A 22,488-nucleotide genomic window follows, 5' to 3' on the forward strand; every position below is an offset into this window, starting at 1 on the left:
CGCAGCTCTAAGCCAGTTCCTCACCTGGAAGGGCCAAGGGCGTCTGCGGGAGCTCAACGCTCACCTGACCCTGCCGGGCAGGCGCGCAGGCGCAACGAGGCCGTAGCCACGCCCACACGCCCATCCCCGAGCTCGCGCCTGCGCAGAGGCCGCCCAAGAAGGCCAACCCCCTCCTAGGACCTGCCACGTGTAACTGCGCGCTCAGGCTCCCCTGGAGGGTCCTCAGACTTTCCCTCTAGCAGCCCCTCCGTCCCCACGGGAATCACCTGTGCTGGTTCTGTTCCTTCCTCTTCATTTGCTACATGTGAGGAACCCACAGCATCTGTGTTGAGATGGGACGTTAGCGAGTAAGAGGGTCAGGTGTGCTCTGCTTGCTCTCTCTAGTGCTACCGAAAGGGGGATTGGGTGGGGGATGCTGTGGAAACAGAGTTCTGGGGAGAGAAGCAGCAGCACCACCAGAGACTCTGTTGAAAATGCTACTTCATCGGCCGGACCGCAGCTGTATCTCAATCTCTTAGAGTAGGGTTCTCCTGTAGACTCTGTTTCAACAGAAATGCAGGAGATTCACATACACACAATACTTTGAGAGGCAGTGTTTGGCAAAGTGGTTGTCATTGTTGGCTTCCCCTGACGATCACCTGGGAAGTGTTAACAACTATCATATCCTGTGCCCACTTCCTGCTCGCATATAGCCATCCTATCACTGTGTACTCTCTTGGTGGAAGGGTTCAATGAAAGCTCTGGGGTCATTTTTACAAGGTCAATGTTCTCATTCAGGAGAGCTCACCCTCATCACAAGGCCCCTTCTCCAAATGCTGGGGATTCGGTTTCACCATGGGATTAAGGGTGGGGGTGGGAGTTGGAAGAATACACATTTAGTCACTTGCACTGCTATAAATACTTAGCAGATATTTAAAAACAAGGCACAAATTTATTTTCATAACAGTTCTTAGATGAAAACCATTTGGGTCTTGGCTGGGTACTCTGATTACAATGTCACCTTCTTTTTTTTTTTTTTTTTTTTAAATTTTTTTTTTTCAACGTTTATTTATTTTTGGGACAGAGAGAGACAGAGCATGAACGGGGGAGGGGCAGAGAGAGAGGGAGACACAGAATCAGAAACAGGCTCCAGGCTCCGAGCCATCAGCCCAGAGCCTGACGCGGGGCTCGAACTCACGGACCGCGAGATCGTGACCTGGCTGAAGTCGGACGCTTAACCGACTGCGCCACCCAGGCGCCCCACAATGTCACCTTCTAAATCAAGGTGTCAATCAGCTTGGACTTCCTTCTCCAGATCCTACGTATTATTCCACTTCTATCATCTTTTAGGTCGTTAGCACAATTAATTGCCATCTTGTGGTTTCCACATGTGCCCACCTACACTTAGGCTCAAAGACAGCAACAGTCTTTATGCTTCAAATCTCTGATTTCGTCTTGTATCTAATATCTCTGGATTCTCTCTCTCTTTAAGGATCTTGGAATTACTCTGGATCCAGCATATCATCTAGGATAACGTAGCTGCTTAAAGGTAATTTCATTAGTAACCTTAAATCCTCCAAATCCATCTTACTTGGTATCATAACAAAGCCAAGAGAGTCACCCTCCAATTGGACATCTGCCTGTAATTATTATGAAATCAGTGGAAATTTTGTAAAAAAAAAATTTTTAGAATTATCAATACATTCACAACTCTCTCACCTCTGGTTCCCTTTTCATATGGTTTCTCAGAATGAAAAAACACGGGTGAATTTCTCTCCAATTTTCAGGTATCCTAAAAGCTTAAGTGTTCTTAAAGCTCATATTGTTAAAACAAAGGGTTAGGTCTTAGAAATATTACAATACATAAAAGAATCTTCATCAGATCAATGTTGGGGCATAAAATGTCCTTGACCCATAACAGTTCTTCAACAGAGATGCACAGTTTGGGATGAGACAGCTCTTTCCCACACTTGCAACTCTGGATACCGGTAAAAGCCTCTCCAGCCTGACCGACCAGTCACATCCTGCACCTGATTTCCCAAGGAATGGCTGAGATTTGCTACCCAAAACTGCACCTTCCCTCCTGTACTGTATGCTCTAGTTCATGACATGGGGGCACGTTTTAATTGAGCAACAGTTTTGCCTCCTGAGCTGAAATTAGGAACTAACTATCCATGACACTTGATATTTGCCCGTAAATCAAGAATTAACGAATGGGTGTCAAGCAGTGACCTCCAATCTGCCTTGTGCCACTCGCACCCTCCCAGTTCCCTGGTTCCTCTTCCCCACCGTATGCTCCTCTCCCCCCAGGGTCCTCATGCCCCCACCCTGGGAGCCCCAGTCACCTGCTAAACCTCCACACATCCCTCACCTAGACTCAGCCCTAGGAGACTTCTGCATCCCACTCCAACCTCCTTCCCGTCACCTTTTTGACATCTGTCTCTAGGTGACCGCTATTCCAGGGACTCCAGTGCCACCCTCCTTGCCTTCTATCACCCCCAGGACCGGTGAGGTCCCGCCCTTTCTTTGTCTTGCCGAAACTCCACTCCCAATACCAGTATCTCACCCATTTCCTGGGTCCTCTACACCCACACCTTGCGGTGCCCCAGCCTCCACTCCTGCAGGAATCCAATCCGCACCCACATGCATTACTCCATCCCGATCTCTTCTGACCCTTTCTCCTGGATTCCCTCACTGCCCACTACCCTCACTGGCCCCCTGAATGCCCTCTGCCTCTTTTGCCTTGTTCAAGGTCTCCTCCAGGGTTCCTCTCCTCTTCAGACATTCTCTATTGCCTTGGGCCATGCTGCCCTCCTCCAAAGCACACCCGCCCCACACTTTTTCCCTTCATCCTCCCACCATTATTTTCACCACTCCAAGACACTGTCTTGTGTGTCTCGTACCCACACCGACCATTAACATCTTCCCTACGAAGTGTCCGTTTCGATTATCCCCTTCCACCCCATGACACTCTGCACCTCTTTTTCCCAAGATCCCAGTGTGCCTCATACCGATCACTTCCCAGCACACTATGTCTCCACGTACCAGCAAACGTGGCAACTCCCCTGTGGCATTGAGCACACGTTTGTCTTTTATCCCTCTACCTTGTTTCTTCTCCTGCGCTATTTTCTTCCCTCCCCCCAGGACCTCTGCACCATGTTGTCTCTATGTTCTTCTTTCCTATGCCCTCTCTCCCACCTGCTCTGTCACACACCCATGCACTGCCACTCCCCCCCACACCCCAACATCCCCACCACACATCCGACTTAGAGTGGTGATGCTCAAAGCAATTTTTAAGACTGTATATTGTATATATTCTCTGTATGGGTAGTTTAGGGCTTGAAAGCATTACAAATGATAATAAAGGCCTCCAGACAGCCCAGAAGTCTGGAGGTACTCCTCTTTTTCTGCATTTGAACATTTCATCAAGACACACACACCCACGATGAAAGCCTATGTTGATTTTATTAGACTGATTGTGAACTGTGAGTTAGTGTGAAGGTGTGGTGAATATACATGTCAATGGGGGTGAGTTTCTAAGTGTTTAGGATGTGCCTGAATACTTGTGAATTTCAATTACAGTTGTGAGTACATGAATGACCACGTATGGGTCTAATAGTATGTGAGTATATGTGAGGTTGGGTGTATATACACGTGTGTTTGCGGATGTATGTAAGTGTGTAAACCATTAACGTTTGTGTGCAGTCTGAGTTGCCCATCATTATGGCTCTGACTTGAAAATGGCTAGTAATTGCACAATGAACTTCAACAGTGGAATTGTCTGCAGGGAAAACCACAGGATCTGTTTCAACTCCTACTTTGTGTTTCTTCTTACCAAAGCAGTAAGTGCTCATTACTGAAAATTCAAGGTGGGGAAAAAGCGTACAGAACTGTTGGAGCTCTTTGATCCTCTTGAATTAAGTAACTGAGGATGGGCTCATCCAACATTTATAGGTTGGGAGAGACTTCTGGTTAAGCCATCTGATCCTACTGCTTTAGTCTGTGAGAAGAGACTCTTAGAAACTTCTCTCTTTCCTCTCTGGGTATTGTCCAGTCTTTAATTCTTATCAATGGGGTCAATAATGGTAAAACCAATTTTCCTACACAATCTTCAAATTAATTGGCACTGAATTATTCAAACATGTCATATTAACTTTGTGTGAAATGAATCCTATAGTGAGTTATTTACATCATGTTCTTCCTTTTGCTTGTATCTCTGCATATTCTCCCCAAGTATTTTGTCTCATTCTGTTTCTCTACTAATAACCTTACCTGATAGTTCCTTTCAGTGGCCTGAGGATTAGGAAAGTACTAGTTTCTGGGTAGAGGAACCTCTCTGGGAAGTGAAGAACCCAGGGAGATACACATCCTTCCCCACTAATTCCTCACGTGTCAGAACACACTATTTCCTGCTGTGCTTAACAGGAGACACGTCTACCTACAGGGATCGAGGGGGAAAAAAACAAGCCTCCCACAAATAGTCTCCTACAAGGTTCTAACCAGAAAGTCATAATTGTTCATCATAATTAACACACGAGAGAAAAGTTTCAGGAACATCTTCAGCTCCCAAACCTGTATTCCCAGTGCAGCTGTAAATGAAATAATTGCAGGGGTGAGACAGGTGACCTCACAGAATCACAAACCTATATCTCAGGGTCTGGCTGGCCCCTCCTACTGGCTGCTGTGCCCTTCCCATGGAGCCCCTCAGGCAGCAGGAAGGAGTTGGTGAGGATCCATTTCAGTCTAAGAGGCAGTGTCTGTATCAAGAGTCTGGGTGAGTGATCCTATCAGAAAAGGGTGCTAGTCTGTGGATTACCTAATTCACTGTGAAAGCCATGCAGGAATGTGCAATATTTCTGAGGTTTGAGCTGAGCTAGTTAAGAGGATGTGGGGTCCTAGACCTTCACCTGTCCCTGATGGCTCTTAATTCAGTGAAGTTAAACTTCACTCAGTGTGATTGCTGGTGTTCAGTGCAAGTAATAATATACACTGATTTTTAAGTCCTTAAGAAATGAATTGTAAAATCAATCTCCTGCTCTAACATTATAGGAATTATACGCTAAATTTTCAGGGTTACTAGATGTGCAACTCTCACAGCTCCATGGTTGTAGTGAAATGTATGAAGAATTTACAGGAATCTTCTGATCCTGTGCAGAACGTGTATCCAAATGGCAATGTCTTGAATTGAAAGTTTTCCTGTAACCTTGGATGTAGCACACAATGATGGGGACAGTAACTGAGTCTCCATGGAAGACATCATCATCTGTTGATTACAGTGAAACTATACTCATTCTGAAAGTTAGGAAATGAACAGGTAAGGGACAGTTGACATAAAAACGGTGATTTTCAGACAGCAGCTTTCAGGTTCATATCATGTTCTTTGCAGGTGTTTAAAAATTACTCTACCATCAATACAAAAACCGAGTATTTTGAATCCTAAAGTGTGTAAGATACATGCCTTACAGAGGTCATTTTACAGTGATGCGTTTAATATTTCACAAATCTTAGTTCATTGCTAATAGTTTTCCTTAATTCACGTAAGTACTCACTAATAAGTGCATAATGTATCACTCGAAATTAAGGATAACTTAGAGTCTGCCTTACACCATTTTATCATGCATCCGTGTTTCATGTGCCAAAGTTTATGGGATTGTTGTGATAATTCAGCAATTGCAGTGCAATGCCATTACACTTGTGTTCCTCACATAAAAGCACATGAGTCTTTCTGTTGCCATCTTGCATCTACTACATATAACTGCAGGTTCCTGCAGTATGCTATTGCCAGAGCGCATGCACGTTCACTAAGGTATTTAAGGCTTACCCATAATTGATATTATCCTGTGGAATAAAGTTTTACAAATTAATGGAAACTTGTTGTGATGAAAATTATACAATACGCCCTACTCTGAAGTTAACCACAAGGTGTCAAATCAGAAGTCACCATGGATCTGATTCCTGGATGGACACAGCTAACTAGCCGTCTAGCAGACCGTGGGGGCTCAGTGCACTATCACGGTTTCCAGCCCAACCGGTTCCCAGTCCCCACGCAGCCTGAAGGAGCAGATTTGAACAGATCCTTAACCTCTCTGTGTGTCTGTTCTGTTCATCTTTTAACTACAGCCACAGTAATGCCGACCTCATAGATGTGTGGAGCATGAAGAAGTTCTCACGTGAGTGCCTTCACAGGAGTGACCTTCACAGGAGTGATTTTACATTATAAGGGCTCTTGAAAAGTTCTACATTCAGCCCTCGGAAAGCAACTATGAAAAGAAAACTGTAAGTAGGTGTTTCCAAGTGGCAAGGGTTGGAAAGCAGAACAGCTTTCAGCTGACGTGATATATGTGGCCCACACCTCATATTCCCATGCAGGAAATTCTAGCCCCGAAGGCAACGGTCAGTGACTGGGACCAGAGAGAATGGCCAAATGGGATCTGGCCATCGGTCTGATCTTCTTAACACAGACTACCGTTGGAATCCTGGGCAATTTCTCACTTCTTTGTCATTATATCATCCTTTCCTTCACTGAGTACAGGTGGAGGTCCACAGATTTCATTCATAAGCACCTGATTGTAGCCAACTTCTTAGCCCTACTCTGCAAAGGAGTCCCCCAGACCATGGCAGCATTTGGGCGGAAGCATTTCCTCAGCGACATTGGATGCAAACTTCTTTCCCTTCTTCACAGAGTGGGGAGGGGAGTGTCCATTGGTAGCATCTGCATCTTGAGCGTCTACCAGGCCATCACCATCAGCCCTGGGAACTCCAGGTGGGCAGAGCTTAAAGTTAAAGCGCCCAAATACATTTTCCCCTCTATTTTCCTGTGTTGGGTCCTGCAAATGCTGGTGAATATCATTTTTCCTATCTACTTAACGAGCACATTGAGTGATAAGAACATCACAAACAGAAAGGATTTTGGATACTGTTCTTCGGTTCGTCACGACAAAACTAGTGACTCACTGTATGGACTGTTGTTATCATTCCCCGATGTGTTATGTCTGGGGCTCATGCTCTGGGCCAGCAGCTCCATGGTTTTCCTTCTGTACAGGCACAAGAAGCGAGTCCAACATATTCGAAGAACCAATGCTTCTTCTGCATCCTCCCCGGAGTCCAGAGCCACCAAAACCATCCTTCTCCTGGTGAGCACCTTTGTCTATTTTTACACCCTCTCCTCCATTTTTCAAGTTGTTTTGACTGCTTTTGATAATCCCAGCTCGATCCTCATAAATGTCACTGCAGTCATGTCTGTGTGTTTCCCATCTGTCAGTCCGTTTCTGCTCATGAGCCACAACTCCAAGGTACCCAAGGTACCCAGGCTCTGGTTTGCCTGGAGAAGGAATATAAGATCTCCTTGTCTCCAGAAAAACATGTAGACTGTATATACTTCTACCACATACAGTTGCCAATTCACTCACCCCCCTCACAGTCCTAAAAAATTTTTATGAGTTTTTCTCTCTCTCACAAGTGAGGTGCAGCCTGCAGCAGACGGGGGTTTCTGGGGGTCTGATGGTATCTGTGCATTGATGTCTGTGCTGCATACAGAAATGTGATCAGTGTGTGTCGTGTCGTTGACCTGTGTACTGTATTACTGTATCTGTAAAATTTTAAAATACATACCACCAATAAAATCATCAGCTATTGTGAGATTTATGCATAATGCCTTTACATGGTCAAGAAGGAGTTTAAATGTATTGACAAAAAGGACTCTGTGATTAGTTTTTCGAATCATGCTGAAATTTCTAGGTTGACACCTAACAAATACTAAGTGTGCACTTCCAAAGAAAGGGGGTCAAATGTATACATGTTTTTAAATGTTTTGTCAAGACCCACAGGATCGAAGTAGGATGTAAGAATAAAGTCAAAAATAAGAATTGAGGTACAAAACTGAAAAATACATTTTATGGAATTTAAAACAAAACAACTTGGCACAGCAGTATTCATACCAGGTAACATATACTTCATGGTTTGCCTTTATTATGATTGTGAAAAATGAGGAAACTCTGATAAATGGTCACAGCAAAGAAGAGCCGGAGGAGACATGACCACCAAATATAAAATTTCATCACATACCTGATGTGTTCTCTGTTGATAAGTTAGAGGCCTCAGTCTCAATCAGACAGAGGCCCTGTCTCACGTGCTGTCACCTCTGTGCCAGTAGGGGTGGCTGACATAACCCACCCAATTCAGAGTCCGGTCTCCCAGTGAAAGGTCACCGGCACCATAGGGCAGGGTCACAGGGCTCAGTCCCTCCATCCAGCAGTGATGGAAAAATCCTTGTTTCTTTGGCTTCCCAGCACGTAAAAGGAAGCCCAGCCCTTCCTGGACTCCTGGAGTATTGGGGACAGCACACATCACTGTGAGTGATGAGTTTGTCATTGCAGCCTCTGGCAAAGGGAGGAGGCCTCCACCTGGAAGCCACACGGTGTACGAATGTGGGGCCACTGCAACACAACTACAAGGTGTGATTTCTTTTAAAGTAGTGATTAGCTTGTAAGTGAGCTCTCCTCAGAACTAACCCTTAGAAATCCTGAATGTCTTGCTTGATACTCCAACTTGATTTACTCAGATTTACATATTCTTTACCTAATGTCCTTTTTCTGTTTCAAGAACCCACCCAGACACCACATCTCATTCTGTAATCGTGTCTCCTCTGACTCCTCTTTGCTAGGCCATTTTCCCAGATTTTCCTCATTGTTGATCATCTTGACAGACTTGAGTACTAGTCAGGTATCTTGTAGAATGGACCTCAGGATTAATATGGTACTTTCCTCATGATTATCTTGGGCTTCTATATTTTGGAGAAGAGAGCTCAGGGTATAAAGTGCCATTCTCAGGACATCATATCAAGGCTACAGCCCAGCAACATGACTTATCATTGTTCACATCGGCCTACGTCCCCCGGATGAGGTTGTGTGTATGAGGACCCTTCGTGAAACTTACGTGTCCCCTTTCATATTGGGCCCGTCGCCAGGAAGTCATTGTGTGTGGCTGACATTAACGAAAGGGATCTTGTGCTCTGCCTCCTTGAGGACAACGTTTCTTACATAAATTATGTGGAATTCTTCTGAAAAGGTCCTTTTTCTCAATTTATTATTTATCCAGTGATTTCCCAAAAATGAATAAACGTTAAAAAAAGTTTTTTTAAAAAAAGGGGTCGCCTGGGTGGCTCAGTCGGTTGACCATCTGACTTTGGCTGAGGTCATGATCTCGGGTTGTGGGTTCGAGCCCCACGTCAGGCTCTGTGCTGACAGCTCGGAGCCTGGAGCCTGCTTCGGATTCTGTGTCTCCTTCTCGCTGCCCCTCACCCACTCATGCTCTGTCTCTGTCTCTCAAAAATGAATAAACATTAAAAAAATATTTATTCAGTGATTTCCTCTTATCAGTTTCGATTCCTGCACATCTGTTGGATACTGACTTACAACTAATACCGCCTCTTCTGCTCTTGTTTAAATTCAAGGTGTTCTGGGGCGCCTGGGTGGCTCAGTCGGTTAAGTGTCCGACTTCGGCTCAGGTCATGATCTCGCGATTTGTGGGTTCGAGCCCCGCATCAGGCTCTGTGCTGACAATCAGAGCTGGAGCCTGCTTCCGATTCTGTGTCTCCCTCTCTCTCTGCCCCTCCCCTGCTCATGCTCTGTCTCTTGGGTCTCTAAAAAATAAATGTTAAAAAAAATTTTTTTAAATAAAATAAAATCAAGGTGTTCCAGTTTGACCATGAGGAGCTCTTTCGGGTGACTCCGTGTCCCTCTGACATAGCCCATTTTTAGAAACCGAGTTGTTTAGCATGTCCTGACTTACGGCACCGCAGCTCTGCAGGCTGATTTCATACACGTCCTGTCCTAGCCCAGGCTGCACCGTCTCTCCAGGCAGCCCCTGGCTGCTGCTGTGGGGGAACCGTGTCGTGGACCAAGGCATGGACACTAGGTATGCTCACTGCTCCTGGGTGTCACCGTGTTCACACCCTCTCAGCTCAAACACCAAGAAAACGTACGTGTGTGTGCTGAACCGCTCGTGTGCACATAGGTAGAAACGTGTGTGGGGGGCGATTGGTGTCCATACAGAGTCAACATGACTTCATGCTGAGGTCTCCAACTCCAACCCATTCCTCATGGATCATTCTAACTTCCTGCCCTTGCTCATCTGTCACCTGTCTCCCCAACGGTGACAAACGTGGATCTCACCATCTGCACTTGTGAGTCAAATGCATTTCTGGTCCAATTTGTATAGGATACCGGCCCTCTTGTGCCTGGTTCTTCCAGGCAAAACATCTGAGTAAATTATGGGATGGCCGCAAGAAAGCTGAAGTACAGGTAATGACATGGAACATTCCGAGGTAGAGGAGGGACACCTGGACGCCTGGGAAGGGAACACCTTACACAGCAGGAGATACGGGGGGAGGGGAGGGGCGGAGTATAAGGATCATTCACCTTACAGGACTCCCCCTGGACAATGGCATTCTAGGGGGGCTGCACGGCAGGGACACCATCCCGCTAGGCCTGGAGGACAACGCTTCCAGACAAAGAACATCACCCTTGGGCTTTGAAATCTAAGGGAATTTTCCCTCCTAGATTTTTTACTTACTGGGGACAGGTGACATTTCTTCTTTCCAGTTTCTCTTTTTGGAATGGGAATGTCTACGCTCTCCCAATCCCACCATTGATTTCTGGAAGCAGAGAATGTGTCTGCATTCACAGGCTTATCGCTGGAGAAGGCAGGGTTTTCACAGGATAAATCATATCTCAAGTCTCTTTTTTTTAAGTTTATTTATCTATTTTGAGAGAGAGAATGAGACAGAGAGAATCCCAAGCAGGCTCCACACTGCCAGTGTGGAGCCCGATGAGGGGCTCAAACACACAGACTGTGAGATTATGACCTGAGCCGAAACCAAGAGTCAGATGCTTAACTCCCTGAGCCACTCAGGTGCCCCTCATATCTCATGTCTTAATCACACTTGACGTAGATGATACTTAGAGGAGATTTGGGACTTGGACTTGTTTACCAAATGAGTTAATATTTTGGGGCTATTGGAATGGGGTGGAGGGGTGAGTGCATTGTGCCAGTGAGGACATGAATTTGGGCAGTCCAGAGGGCTGAGTGTTATAGACTGACCTGTATCTCCTCGAATTGATAGGCTGAAGTCCTAAATCCCAGGAGCTCAGAAGGAAGATCCTTGAAGGAAGTGATGGGAGTTAAACTAAGGCCAGTAGGACGAGCCCTGATCCACTCTGAGTTGTGTCATTATAGGAGGAAATGTGGAGACACACACAGAGTTCGGATCTCTACCTGCACAGAGGGCACAGTATGGGAGGACAGAGTGGGAAGGTGACCATCTGGAAGCCGAGGACATGTCACAAAAAACTACACCTGCAGACTGACACCTTGATCTTGGACTTCATGCCTCCACACCTGTGGAAAAAATACCTGCTGTTTAAGCCACCCCAAATGTTCCATTTTGTTACCTGGAATAAATGTTAAAGTACCTAATTGGCAGAGTCCTCCTGTGAGATGGCTCATTGTCTGCATTCCTCACAGGGGTCTTGCGATCTCACCACAGATTCTGGCTGTGAAAACACTTGTCAACGTAAACACTGCAGACGTGTGAGCCTTCATGTTATGTTCATGCAACTTCTGACCTCATACCCTAATTCCCGATGCGCTCAGATCCTAATGTTCCTGGACTCCACCCAAATGGGTATTCCTGTCACCTTCCTATACAGTCCTGTTCTTGTACTTTTACCACATTTAATCCAGGTTCCCATTATCTATCTCTTAGAGAGTGCTTAGTGCCTGGGTTTTTATTTACAAAGGACACTAACTGGCGACACAGAGAGGCTTATGTCAACTGAAAGAAGATTTTTTACTGCATACATTTCCTGAGAGGGGGATGACAGCATCCCACACAGGCACATGGGAAAAGCATCATGTTCTGGTCAGGAGTCAGAAGCAGGAGAGATGGGAAAGCCTAGCCAGAGCCCTTATTATGGTTTTGTGGGGGAAAGGGACAGCAGGACATGTTGTAGAGCTCAGTACTGGCTACTTTGCCCTGGGGCATAGGGGCTGTCCCTAATTATCTGGTACTTGGTGGCGGACCGATTTAGGGCTGTGGAAATTCCAGGTTTGGTGTGCTAGAGCTTGTTAACAAGACCGTTAGGGAAGTGGACTCTCTACTGGTTAGTTTACATGAAAAGATGGGCCATGTAAAGCCCTTCTCTATTTTTATGACTTGGTTACTCATGGAAAAGGCACTCTTTCCCTCCTCAAGAAGGTCACGAATGTCAGAGCCCGAAGAATATAGTAAATACAGTAAATACAATAGGCCCTGTTATGAACAGAGTTCAAATGCAGACCTACAGAGTCTAATCAAAACACAATCAAATAGAGAATTTCTGAGAAAAGAAAGCAAGTACTGTGGGACCTTCTTTCTTTCTCAGAACAACTTCATTTCTTCCTGTCTTTCCTGCATCTCTATTTCCAGACTGGATGTGCAATTCTAGGTCCCCAGTGAAGCCCTGGGTTGACAGACACAGAGAGAGATCCTAGAGAGATGGGAAATTTCTGGGGAGTCTTTTTAGATGCTGGATTAGCACTCATCACTGTCCCTTCCTTGAGGTAAGAAGGAGGCTTCTGCTCACTAACGAGTTGGTCCACGGTCTCTCCCTTGTCCTGAAGCCACTGCTGAGCTGACTTCCTCCGATGTTTCCAGGTCACCTGTGTGCTCATTCCTTCCCTAGGACTGTGCCAAGGACTGTCTGGATCTCCTGAGTTTCTGTGTCTCTACTGTTCACCAAGAAAGATCTAGCTTTAAGTGGATCTGGACTTTGTTAAGAGGCTGACTCTGCTTTTTGCAAAGGAAATTCCAGTCATTGCTTTCTTGGGGGTGAAGTCACTGATATATATGCCTGGCCCTTTCTTTTTAACATTTTTTCAATGTCTATTTGAGAGAGAGAGAGAGAGAGAGAAAGAGAGAGAGAGAGAGTGTGTGTGTGTGTGTGTGTATGAGCAGTGGAGGGGCAGAGAGAGAGGGAGACACAGAACCTGAAGCAGGCTCCTGGGTCTGAGCTGTCAGCACGGAGCCTGATGTGGGGCTCGAACCCATGAACCTCGAGATCACGACCTGAACCAAATTCATATGGTTAACCAGCTGAGCCATTTAGGCGCCCCTGTCTGACACTTTCTTAAGGTTTAAATCCTAAACGAGCTTGCCATTTCCATGGCACCAATGGATTATTTCATGTTCCGTTTTGCCTTTTTGTTTGAATGAAGCAGCTGAACTCTTCCCTCTGGAATGGGAGCTCCTAGTTCTACATCTGTCCTCAATTATCCTGATTTTCCAAATCCTAGAATCATCTCTCCCTTCAGGTGGTGCTGAATTCTTATCCTATGCACTTGATTAAATTTATAAATGCGTAATGATTCCAGCAGAGGAAAATGGAGAAGCCAACATATTTTGGGGCTTTGACTTTAAGATCCTTCCAATAGGAGTTCATCGGGCTGATCGTGATGGTCTGGAAGACACTCAAGAGGCAGGTGCTGCTAATGGACAACCCCCTGCCCACTCTCTGAACGTACAAAAAAAGTTTGCATGCAAATGTAGTGAAAAAAGATTTCAATCCCAAAGCTGCCAATGTCTGGGGGACTCCTTCAGAGAGAATGACCAAGGAGCTTGCTACAGTCAAGTGTATGAGAATCAAACGGGTGAACCTCAGCCTGCGTTCAGTGTGGTAAACGGACACGTAATGATAAAGAAGAACGAAACTGCCCACAATTCCAACTGTCGTCTGGGACAAGATTATTCCTACTGTCAAATGCCCTGAAGCTAATCTGTCATACAACATGTTTTCCCTTATATTATGACAACAATCATTTCTCTGGGCAAAGGCTCACTGAAGGCTTTTCACATGATGAATAACACACTACTTGGCAATGAGAAAGAATGAAATCTGGCCATTTGCAGCAATGTGGATGGAACTGGAGAGTGTTATGCTAAGTGAAATAAGTCAGGCAGAGAAAGACATGTTTTCATTCTTATGTGGATCCTGAGAAACTTAACAGAAGACCATGGGGGAGGGGAAGGGGGAAAAAAAAGTTGCAGAGAGGGGAGGAGGCAAACCATAAAGGACTCTTAAATACTGAGAACTGAGGGTTGATGAGGGGGTGGGGGAGGGGGGAAAGTGGGTGATGGGCATTGAGGAGGGTACCTGTTGGGATGAGCACTGGCTGTTGTATGGAAACCAATTTGACAATAAATTACATTAAAAAAAAAAAAACATGTTTTCCTTGCTATCATGACAACAATCATTTCTCTGGGCAAAGGCTCCCTGAAGCCTTTTCACATGATGAATAACATGAATTGAGTGCTCCTGTTTGACTGCCATGACTTCCTGTGATGGGAAGAGATGGAGAGATTTGCAGTCTATTTAACTGAAAAGTCAAGCAGTAAGGATGAAGTGCTGTTATCCTGGAGAAGCAAGGGCAGGTGAGAGCAAATGGAAAGAAAGCACAAGGCAACATTGTCAGAAGAACCTGAAATGTGCCAGCCATACTGGGGAAAGGAAAGCTTAATCACTAGCACTTCCTAAAATGAATTAACTTTGACTAGTTTGCTGATCTGAATTTCAAAGATATAATGTATTCTTCCAGCAAAAAAAAAAACAATTTCCAATACCTTATAATAAGAAAATATTACTTTTTAAAAAAAGTTTTTAATGTTTATTTGAGAGAGAGAGCAGGGGAGGGGCAGAAAGAGAGGGAGACACAGAATCCGAAGCAGGCTCCAGGCTCTGAGCTGTCAGCACAGAGCCCGATGCGGGGCTCAAACTTACGGACTGTGAGATCATGACCTGAGCTGAAATCGGATGCTTAACTGACTGAGCCACATAGGCACCCCGTAAGAAAATACTTCTTAAAGAGCAATGAACATATTAATCATATTGTAAAATGATTTTATATTAAGAGGTGGTTCTCATCAAAATGCCCCACACACTTCATTTGTAACCAGCACAAAGAATTCCTGAAAACTACACAACAAACAGTGGACAAACCATTCCAACTGAAACTTCAAAAAGGGGTTTACTCAATAGACAATACATGTGTAAAAATGTTCAATGCAGTAGTCAGAAAAATTTCAAATATGACACTACTAACTGGTGCCATCAAACACTACCCAGAAATCTAAACTGAGGATAACAAGTCTTGGCAGAGATGTGGGTCACCAACAATCTCAAACTCTGCTGGCAGGAGGTGAAACTGGTACTAACGTCTGGAAATGTGTGGTAGTATGTATTTTAGCGGTGTGGATATACTACTATGCTCCAACATATATACTCCCACGAATATGCTCAACACAAATCTGTCAGGTGTCCCCAAGACTGGTTACAAAGTGTATAAGCAAGCATTACTCATTACTCATAATAGCCCAACCTCAGGAATACCCACTTCCCATTAACAGCACCAGCAATCAATGAATCTTTTCATATTCACACGATGGAGTCTGATCTGGCAAAGCCAAAATGCCAACAGTGATATGAAACAACACGGATGAATTTTCAAACGTCATATGGAGTGAGAAAGAAGTCATCATTACCCATTTCAGGCAGGATGACTCCATTTATATCAAGTACAAAATGGGCAGAAGTGGTCTTATCTTTCAAATGTTGGAGAGTTATGAACCTATTCCCAAACATCACAATCCTACAAATATAGCTAAGAAAACTATACCCATGGGGACAGTGACTGAGAGAGAGAGCACAAGAGGATATCCGGGGATCTAGAAACATTCTGTTTCTTCATCTTGGAACTGCATACACCAATGTGGTCATTTGTGAAATACCAGTGATTTATTGTTTACTTTTTTATTGATTCATTTTTTAAATATTAAAAAAATAAATGAAGTGACACAGGGCTCGATCCCAGGAACCGTGAGATCATGACCTGAGCCAAAATCAAGAGTGAAACGCTCAACTAACTGAGCCACCCAGGTGCCCCCATCTCTTTTAACTTTTTAAATACAAATCATCCAAGAAAAAAAAATTGCAGGGAGCTGAGAAGGCTCATCCTGTGAATGTGTTTCACCTGCTGGTTGAATCTGTACAAAAGAGACTTATGGACCTAAAGGCCTACATTTGAGCCCAACAACGAAATATCACAGAATAAGAACATTGCTGCTTATAGTGAGTCTGAGATTGTGCCAAAAATTCAGCACAGCAGTATCCTAAATGTGTTCTATCTGATGGTTTCTTGCTCTATTTGTCAGAGGAGAAGGGATATTTACCAGCTCAAACAGGGTCCAGCAGAGGAAAATGGAAATTGCAATATCCCAGGGAGGCTTTAGCCAATTTCCAGCCACCTGGAGGTCCTGGGGCTGCTCGTGATGGCTGGAGACACAGGAGAGGCAGCTGGTGCCAATGGACACACCCTGCCAGCTCTGTGAGGGCAGAAAACAGATGTGCACTCAAAAAGCACTGAAGAATGTTTCAACTAACAGCCACCATTGCCTTGGGGACACCGGTAAAAGGAAATGACCAAGAAACAAGTGTAATTAGGTGCCTAAAGGATCACATCTTCGGACCTCAAGCTGGAATCCCTGTAGAAGAAGAACAGTGGTAAAGAAATGAGCAAATGCCCAGGACTCCAACCGTCATCTCTGATGAGGGAACCATTTCCACTGGCAATTCCTGGAGTCCATTCTGACAGATCCCAGTGACTGATACTGGTTTTCAGGATCTAACATGTATCACATCAACTGAACCCTGTTGTCTCTCGGAAACCTATTTACTTCATTTTGACTTTGTCAAGGTGCTTCCCACCGGGGGGAAAAATAGCCTTCAAATACCACTTAAAATGCATGAATCACTGCTATCATGCCATAAATGTAAAATCTTTTTTTATTTTATTCCTACCTGCATGAATGAGGCACTGACATTAGTTCCATTGTAGAGATAAAGACAACTAGGCACAAAGGGCTAAGCAACCTAAGTTCACACGCTGGCTGCTTAGGGCCCATGTGGTGATTGTAACCTGGCCGCCTGGAGCCATGACACTTTGCGAACCTTGGGCTTCACTAACAGACCAAGTAAGCTGTGCCTTCCGATAATCCAGACATAGATTTAGTTTTGCTTTCATACTCTTCCATTTTATTTCATACCATTTTTATTTTATAATTTTGGTTGTACAATGTTCTCCTGTTTTTAAGGATATTATCTCCAGGTCAATTGATATCTAGGAATAAAGCGTTAGAATCCTAATGAAGTGTAGATGTACTAATTAGAAGCTAATCCTACAGGAAAGTTTCCATGTCCACATTAGATTTAATAAACACAGATTTGCTGGGGTGCCTAGGTGGCTCAGTCGGTTAAGCGTCCGACTTTGGCTCAGGTGATGATCTCATGGTCTGTGTGTTCATGCCCTGCATTGGGCTCTGTGCTGACAGCTCAGAGCCTGGAGCCTGCTTTGGATTCTGTCTCCCTCTCTCTCTGCCCCTCCCCCGCTTGCACTCTGTCTCTCTCTCTCTCTCTCTCTCTCTCTCTCTCTCTCAAAAATAAATAGACATTTAAAAAAAACCTCACAGATTTGCTAAATGATACTTTGGCAGTATGAGGAATCACTTCCTGTAATTCCAGGAACAAAAACACATGGCATCTATCACATAAATTACTGCACAATATTACCTACTTCCCTCAACTATGATTTATGATATACCAATATGTGAAAAATTCTTCAAGATAGAGTCAGAGTTATTAATAATTTTGGTTTAAATGTTGACATATTTACCAAACCATTCACCATATGGTGAGAATTGTAAAAGATACAAAAATACATGATACATGTAAAATAGAATCTGGAAAATATGGACTCCTGTGTAATGTATATCTTGAAACCACAGGGAAATGAGTTGTGACCTTGAGATTGATGCTAAAATGTTACTGAACAAGAGAGAATAAGACATGATACATTTGTCTTACGGGTGTTTTCTGAAACCATAAATATACTGTTAACCTTTTCATCAAATGCTGCTTAGAAAATGTATAACTTCAACATAGAAAGGAATTTTGCCATAGTCAAGAGACCTCAAATGGTTTCAGTGGAGACACAATTAATACCTTTAGTGAGTGTTAGGTAAAAAGAAGCTTCAACAAAATTCTAGAACCAAATTCATATACATGATCCCTGTGGAGGATTAGAAACTATGAGAGCTCTACCCTTCTCTGTATCATAAGCACAAGGCATTATGAGCACACCTCCACTAACACTGAAAACTCAATCTATCTATGGTTCCTGCAAAGTAATGTGAACAGCAGTTTGATTTAATAACTATGGTCCTTACACACCTTCAAAATGACTCTTCCTTGTCACTGGGATTTTCATTGGTAATTGTCCTCAGGGAGGACTTCATTAAATTGCATCAGGAACCATCAGGTGTGGGTGCAGGGTCCAGAGAGGTGAGGATCCTGTACAGCTCAGCTCATACCCAAGGAATTATTTCACGTCCCTCTTTAGCTTTGCCCCCAATCTGTACTCACCCTCAGAATCCCTTCCAGACATGAACATTTACTTACATGTCCTTCCTTACAGGCTCTGCCTCTCAGACTGAAACAGAGAATGCTCACTGGACTCGTCACGTTGAAGGATGGGGGCGCAGTGTGAAGGTCACAGCAGCCAGTACGTGTGAGGGACAGAGGCAGCCAGACCACAGATAAGGGTTTGTGATCTGTGACCTCCTGTCCCCTCAGAACTGCAATTATCATTTCACATGTGATGGCAAAGACAGAACAGGCTTCAATGGTGACAACATTTCTGAAATTTTCTCCCAGTACTAATTACCAAAACCAATTAAAAGTTTGTGAGTATCTCCAAAATGACTGCTGCGTGCTTTAGGAGAGAGAGGCTCTTACTTTTTCATGATTCCTGATGGCAGACAGGGTCTCACAGGGAAGAGGCAGTAAATACTGATGTCAGACACTTAAGGGACTGGCAGTGAGGCTGTGTGTCTCACAGCATCCCTGATTTCCTGAGATGTTCTTCCATTGAAAACCAAGTTCATTCCTTAGAAGTGACAAAGAGTTTCCCAAACAAATGCCAGGTGGCCCAGCCACTGTGGAAAAGAGGATGAAGTTTCCTCAAACAGTTAAAAACAGAACTAATATATGATCCAGTAATCATACCACTGGGTATTTATTTACCGCCAAAATACAAAAGTAATCATTCAAGGGATGGGACACGTGCACCCCTATGTTTAGCAACAGCATTACCTGCACTATCCAAATAACTGAAGAAGCCCAAGTGTGCATGGATAGATGAAAGGATAAAGATGTGGTGTATGTGTGTGTATGTGTGTGTTTATACACATACAATGGAATACTATGCAGCCATAAAAAGAATCAAATCTTGCCATTAGCACAGATAAAAATGGAGCTAGAGAGTATAGTACTCACTAAAGTAAGTCATCCAGAGAAAGACAAATACCATAGGATCTCACTCATATGTGGAATTTGAAAAACAAAACGAATGAGTCAATGAGGGGAAAAAAAAGAGAGAGAGATGGACCACAAAAGAGACTCTTAACTACACAGAACTGATAGTTACAAGAGAGGGGATGGGGGATGGGTGAAATAGGTGATGGGGATTAAAGAGTGCACTCATGAAAAGCCCTGGATGATGTATGAAATTGTTGAATCACCTGAAACTAATGTAACACTGTATGTTAACTATACTGCAATTAAGATAAAATAAAAATAAATGTAGAAGTACTTTCTCACACAAGCAAAAGATAAGAGTAACTGACCTCTAAATCAATGTTGCAGGAAAGGACTCTTTGAGTGGAAAGGAAAGACCATAAGTAAGAGTAAGAAAAGTAGCAAGCACAAAAGCACTAAATGGAAGTATGTCTGTAAAAATCAGTCAAGGCACTCACAGAAAAAAAAAAAAAAAGGATGTAAGTAGGACACCATATACCTAAATCGAGGTGGGGAGAACAGATGTAGAGAATGAGTCAAACGTAAGTGACCATCACCCTAATATAGACCGCTATATGCAGATGTTACAACAAACTTAATGAAAACTACAAATCAAAAATCGGTAATAGATACACAAATAACAAAGAGGAAAGAATCCAACTGGATCACTAAAGAAAGCCAGAAAACCATTAAGAGAACACAGCAAGAGAAGAAAGGATCAGAGAAGAACTACAAAAAGAACAACAAAATAAGTAACAAAATGACAATAAATACTTTTCTATCAGTAATGACTTAGAATGTGAGTGGACTAAATGCTCCAAACAAAACACAAAGTGGTATGCAATGGATAAAAAAACAGGACTCCTCTATATGCTGCCCACAAGAGACTCATTTTCAGACCTAAGGACACCTGCATATTGAAAGTGAGGGGATGGAGAAACATTTACAATGCACATGGATGTCAAAAGAAAGTCTGGGTAGCAATACTTCTCTGGACAAAATAGACTTTAAAACAAAGACTATGACAAAAAAACAAAGAAGGACACCATATAATTATAAAGGGGACAACCCAAGTAGATATACCAATTGTAAATATATATGCACCCAACAAGAAAGCACCCAAATATATTAAACACTTAATAGCAAACATAAAAGATCTAATTCATAGTGATAGAGCAATACTATGACACTTAACACTCCATTTAAATCAACGGAAAGATCATCCAAAAAAATCAACAACGTAAGCATAGCTTTGAAGGACACACTGCACCAGAGAGATTTAACAGATATATTCAGAAAAGTCCATCCTAAAATAGCAGAACACTCATGCTGTTCAAATGCACATGGAACATTATCTAGAATTGATCACATATTAGGCTACAAAAGAAATATCAAGAACAAATTCAAAAAGATCAAAGTCATACCATGCACCTTTCTGACTACAATGGTATCAAACTACAAATCAACCACAAGGAACAATCTGGAAAGACCACAAATACATGGAAGTTAAATCACATGCTCACAAACAACGAATGGGTCAACCAAGAAATCAAAGAGGAAATAGAAAATCACATGGAAACAAATTAAAATGAAATACACAATGGCCCCAAACCTTTGGGATGCAGCAATAGAGGTTCTCAGAGGGAAATTTACAGCAATACAAGCCTACCTCACAAAGCAAGAAAAATCTCAAGTAAACTACCTAACCTTAACACCTGAAGGACCTAGAGAAAGAACAACAAGCAAAACCTAAAACCAGCAGGAGCACAGAAATCATAAAGACTAGAGCAGATATAAACAAAATGGAAACTAAAAAAATAAAAACATAAAAGAGAGCTAGGAAACCGGGAGCTGATTTTTTGGAAAGATCATTAAATTCATAAACCTCTAACCAGATGCATGAAAATAGAGAGAAAGGGGAAAAAAAAAGAGAAAGAGAGAGAGAGAGAGAACAAACAAATCACAGATGAAAGGAAGAAATAACAACGACACAACAGATATATAGACGACCATAAGAAATTATAAAAAATTATAGGACAACAAACTGCACAACCTAGAAAGAATGGATAAATTCTGAGAAATCTGTAACCTACCAAAACTGGAACAGAAATAGAAAATTTGAACAGACCGATGACCAGCAAAGAAACGGAATCATTCATCAAAAAACTCCTAACAAACAAAAGGCTAAAACCAGATGGTTTCAGGGGTGAATTCCAATAACCACTGAAAAAAGAGTTAATATGTATTCCTCTCAAGCATTTCTAAACTAGAAGAGGAAGGAAAACTTCCCAATTCATTCTATGATGCCAGCATAACCCTGATGCAAGAGCCAGATAAAGACACCACAGTAAAAGAGAACCTGCAGGACAATATCTGATGAACATAGATGCAGAAATCCCCAACAACATATTAGCGAACTGAATCCAACAATACATTAAGAAAATAAAATCAGGGCGCATGGGTGGCTCAGTCAGTTAAGCATCTGACTCTTCATTTCGGGTCAGGTCAGGATCTCATGGTCTATGGGCTCCAGCCCAAATCTGGCTCTGTGCTCACAGAACAGAGCCTTGTTAGGATTCTCTCTCTCCCTCTTTCTCTGCCCCTCCCTGTGTCTTTCTCAAAATAAATAAATAAACATTAAAAGAAATAAAATCAAATCATTCACCAGGATCAAGTGGTATTTACTCCTGGGATGTAGGGTTGGTTGAACATGTGCATATCAATCAGTGTGATACATCACATCATTAAAAGAAAGGATAAAATCACAGGATCATTTCAATAGATGCAGATAAAGCACTTGACAAAGTATAATATCCATCCATGAGAAAAACTCTCAACAAAGTAAAGTTAGAGGGAACACACATCAATGTATTAGAGGACTGGCACTGAGGCATGTGTCACAGGTGTCCCCAATTCCCTGAGAAGTTCTTCCACGAAAAATCAAGTTCATTCAATGTCTTCTATGTCCCAAACTGCATCATTATTTAGGAATTCAGAAGATACAGGCATTCCAACAGAGTCCAACAAGAATTTCTAAAGAGATAAAAGGGAGAATATGCCTATAATT

General features: G+C 43.1%; 1 protein-coding gene across 1 annotated transcript; it reads left to right on the forward strand.

Annotated features, from left to right (window-relative positions):
• The first annotated feature begins 6,317 nt into the window (after nucleotides 1-6,317).
• Nucleotides 6,318-7,346, forward strand: LOC124510846 (vomeronasal type-1 receptor 4). Its single transcript, XM_047077525.1, has one exon. It carries the CDS (start codon nucleotides 6,396-6,398, stop codon nucleotides 7,344-7,346), a length of 951 nt encoding a protein of 316 aa, XP_046933481.1. The 5' UTR covers nucleotides 6,318-6,395.
• Nucleotides 7,347-22,488: the final 15,142 nt, after the last annotated feature.

The sequence above is a fragment of the Lynx rufus genome, unplaced genomic scaffold (genome assembly GCF_022079265.1).
Source record: "Lynx rufus isolate CCGP_SWC_20201006 ecotype Redwood Valley unplaced genomic scaffold, mLynRuf1.p SCAF_16, whole genome shotgun sequence".
Lineage (NCBI taxonomy): Eukaryota > Metazoa > Chordata > Mammalia > Carnivora > Felidae > Lynx > Lynx rufus.

Bases quoted from the DNA above. Each gene is read 5' to 3' on its own strand.
- LOC124510846 (XM_047077525.1), top strand. From the start codon at position 6,396: ATGGCCAAATGGGATCTGGCCATCGGTCTGATCTTCTTAACACAGACT.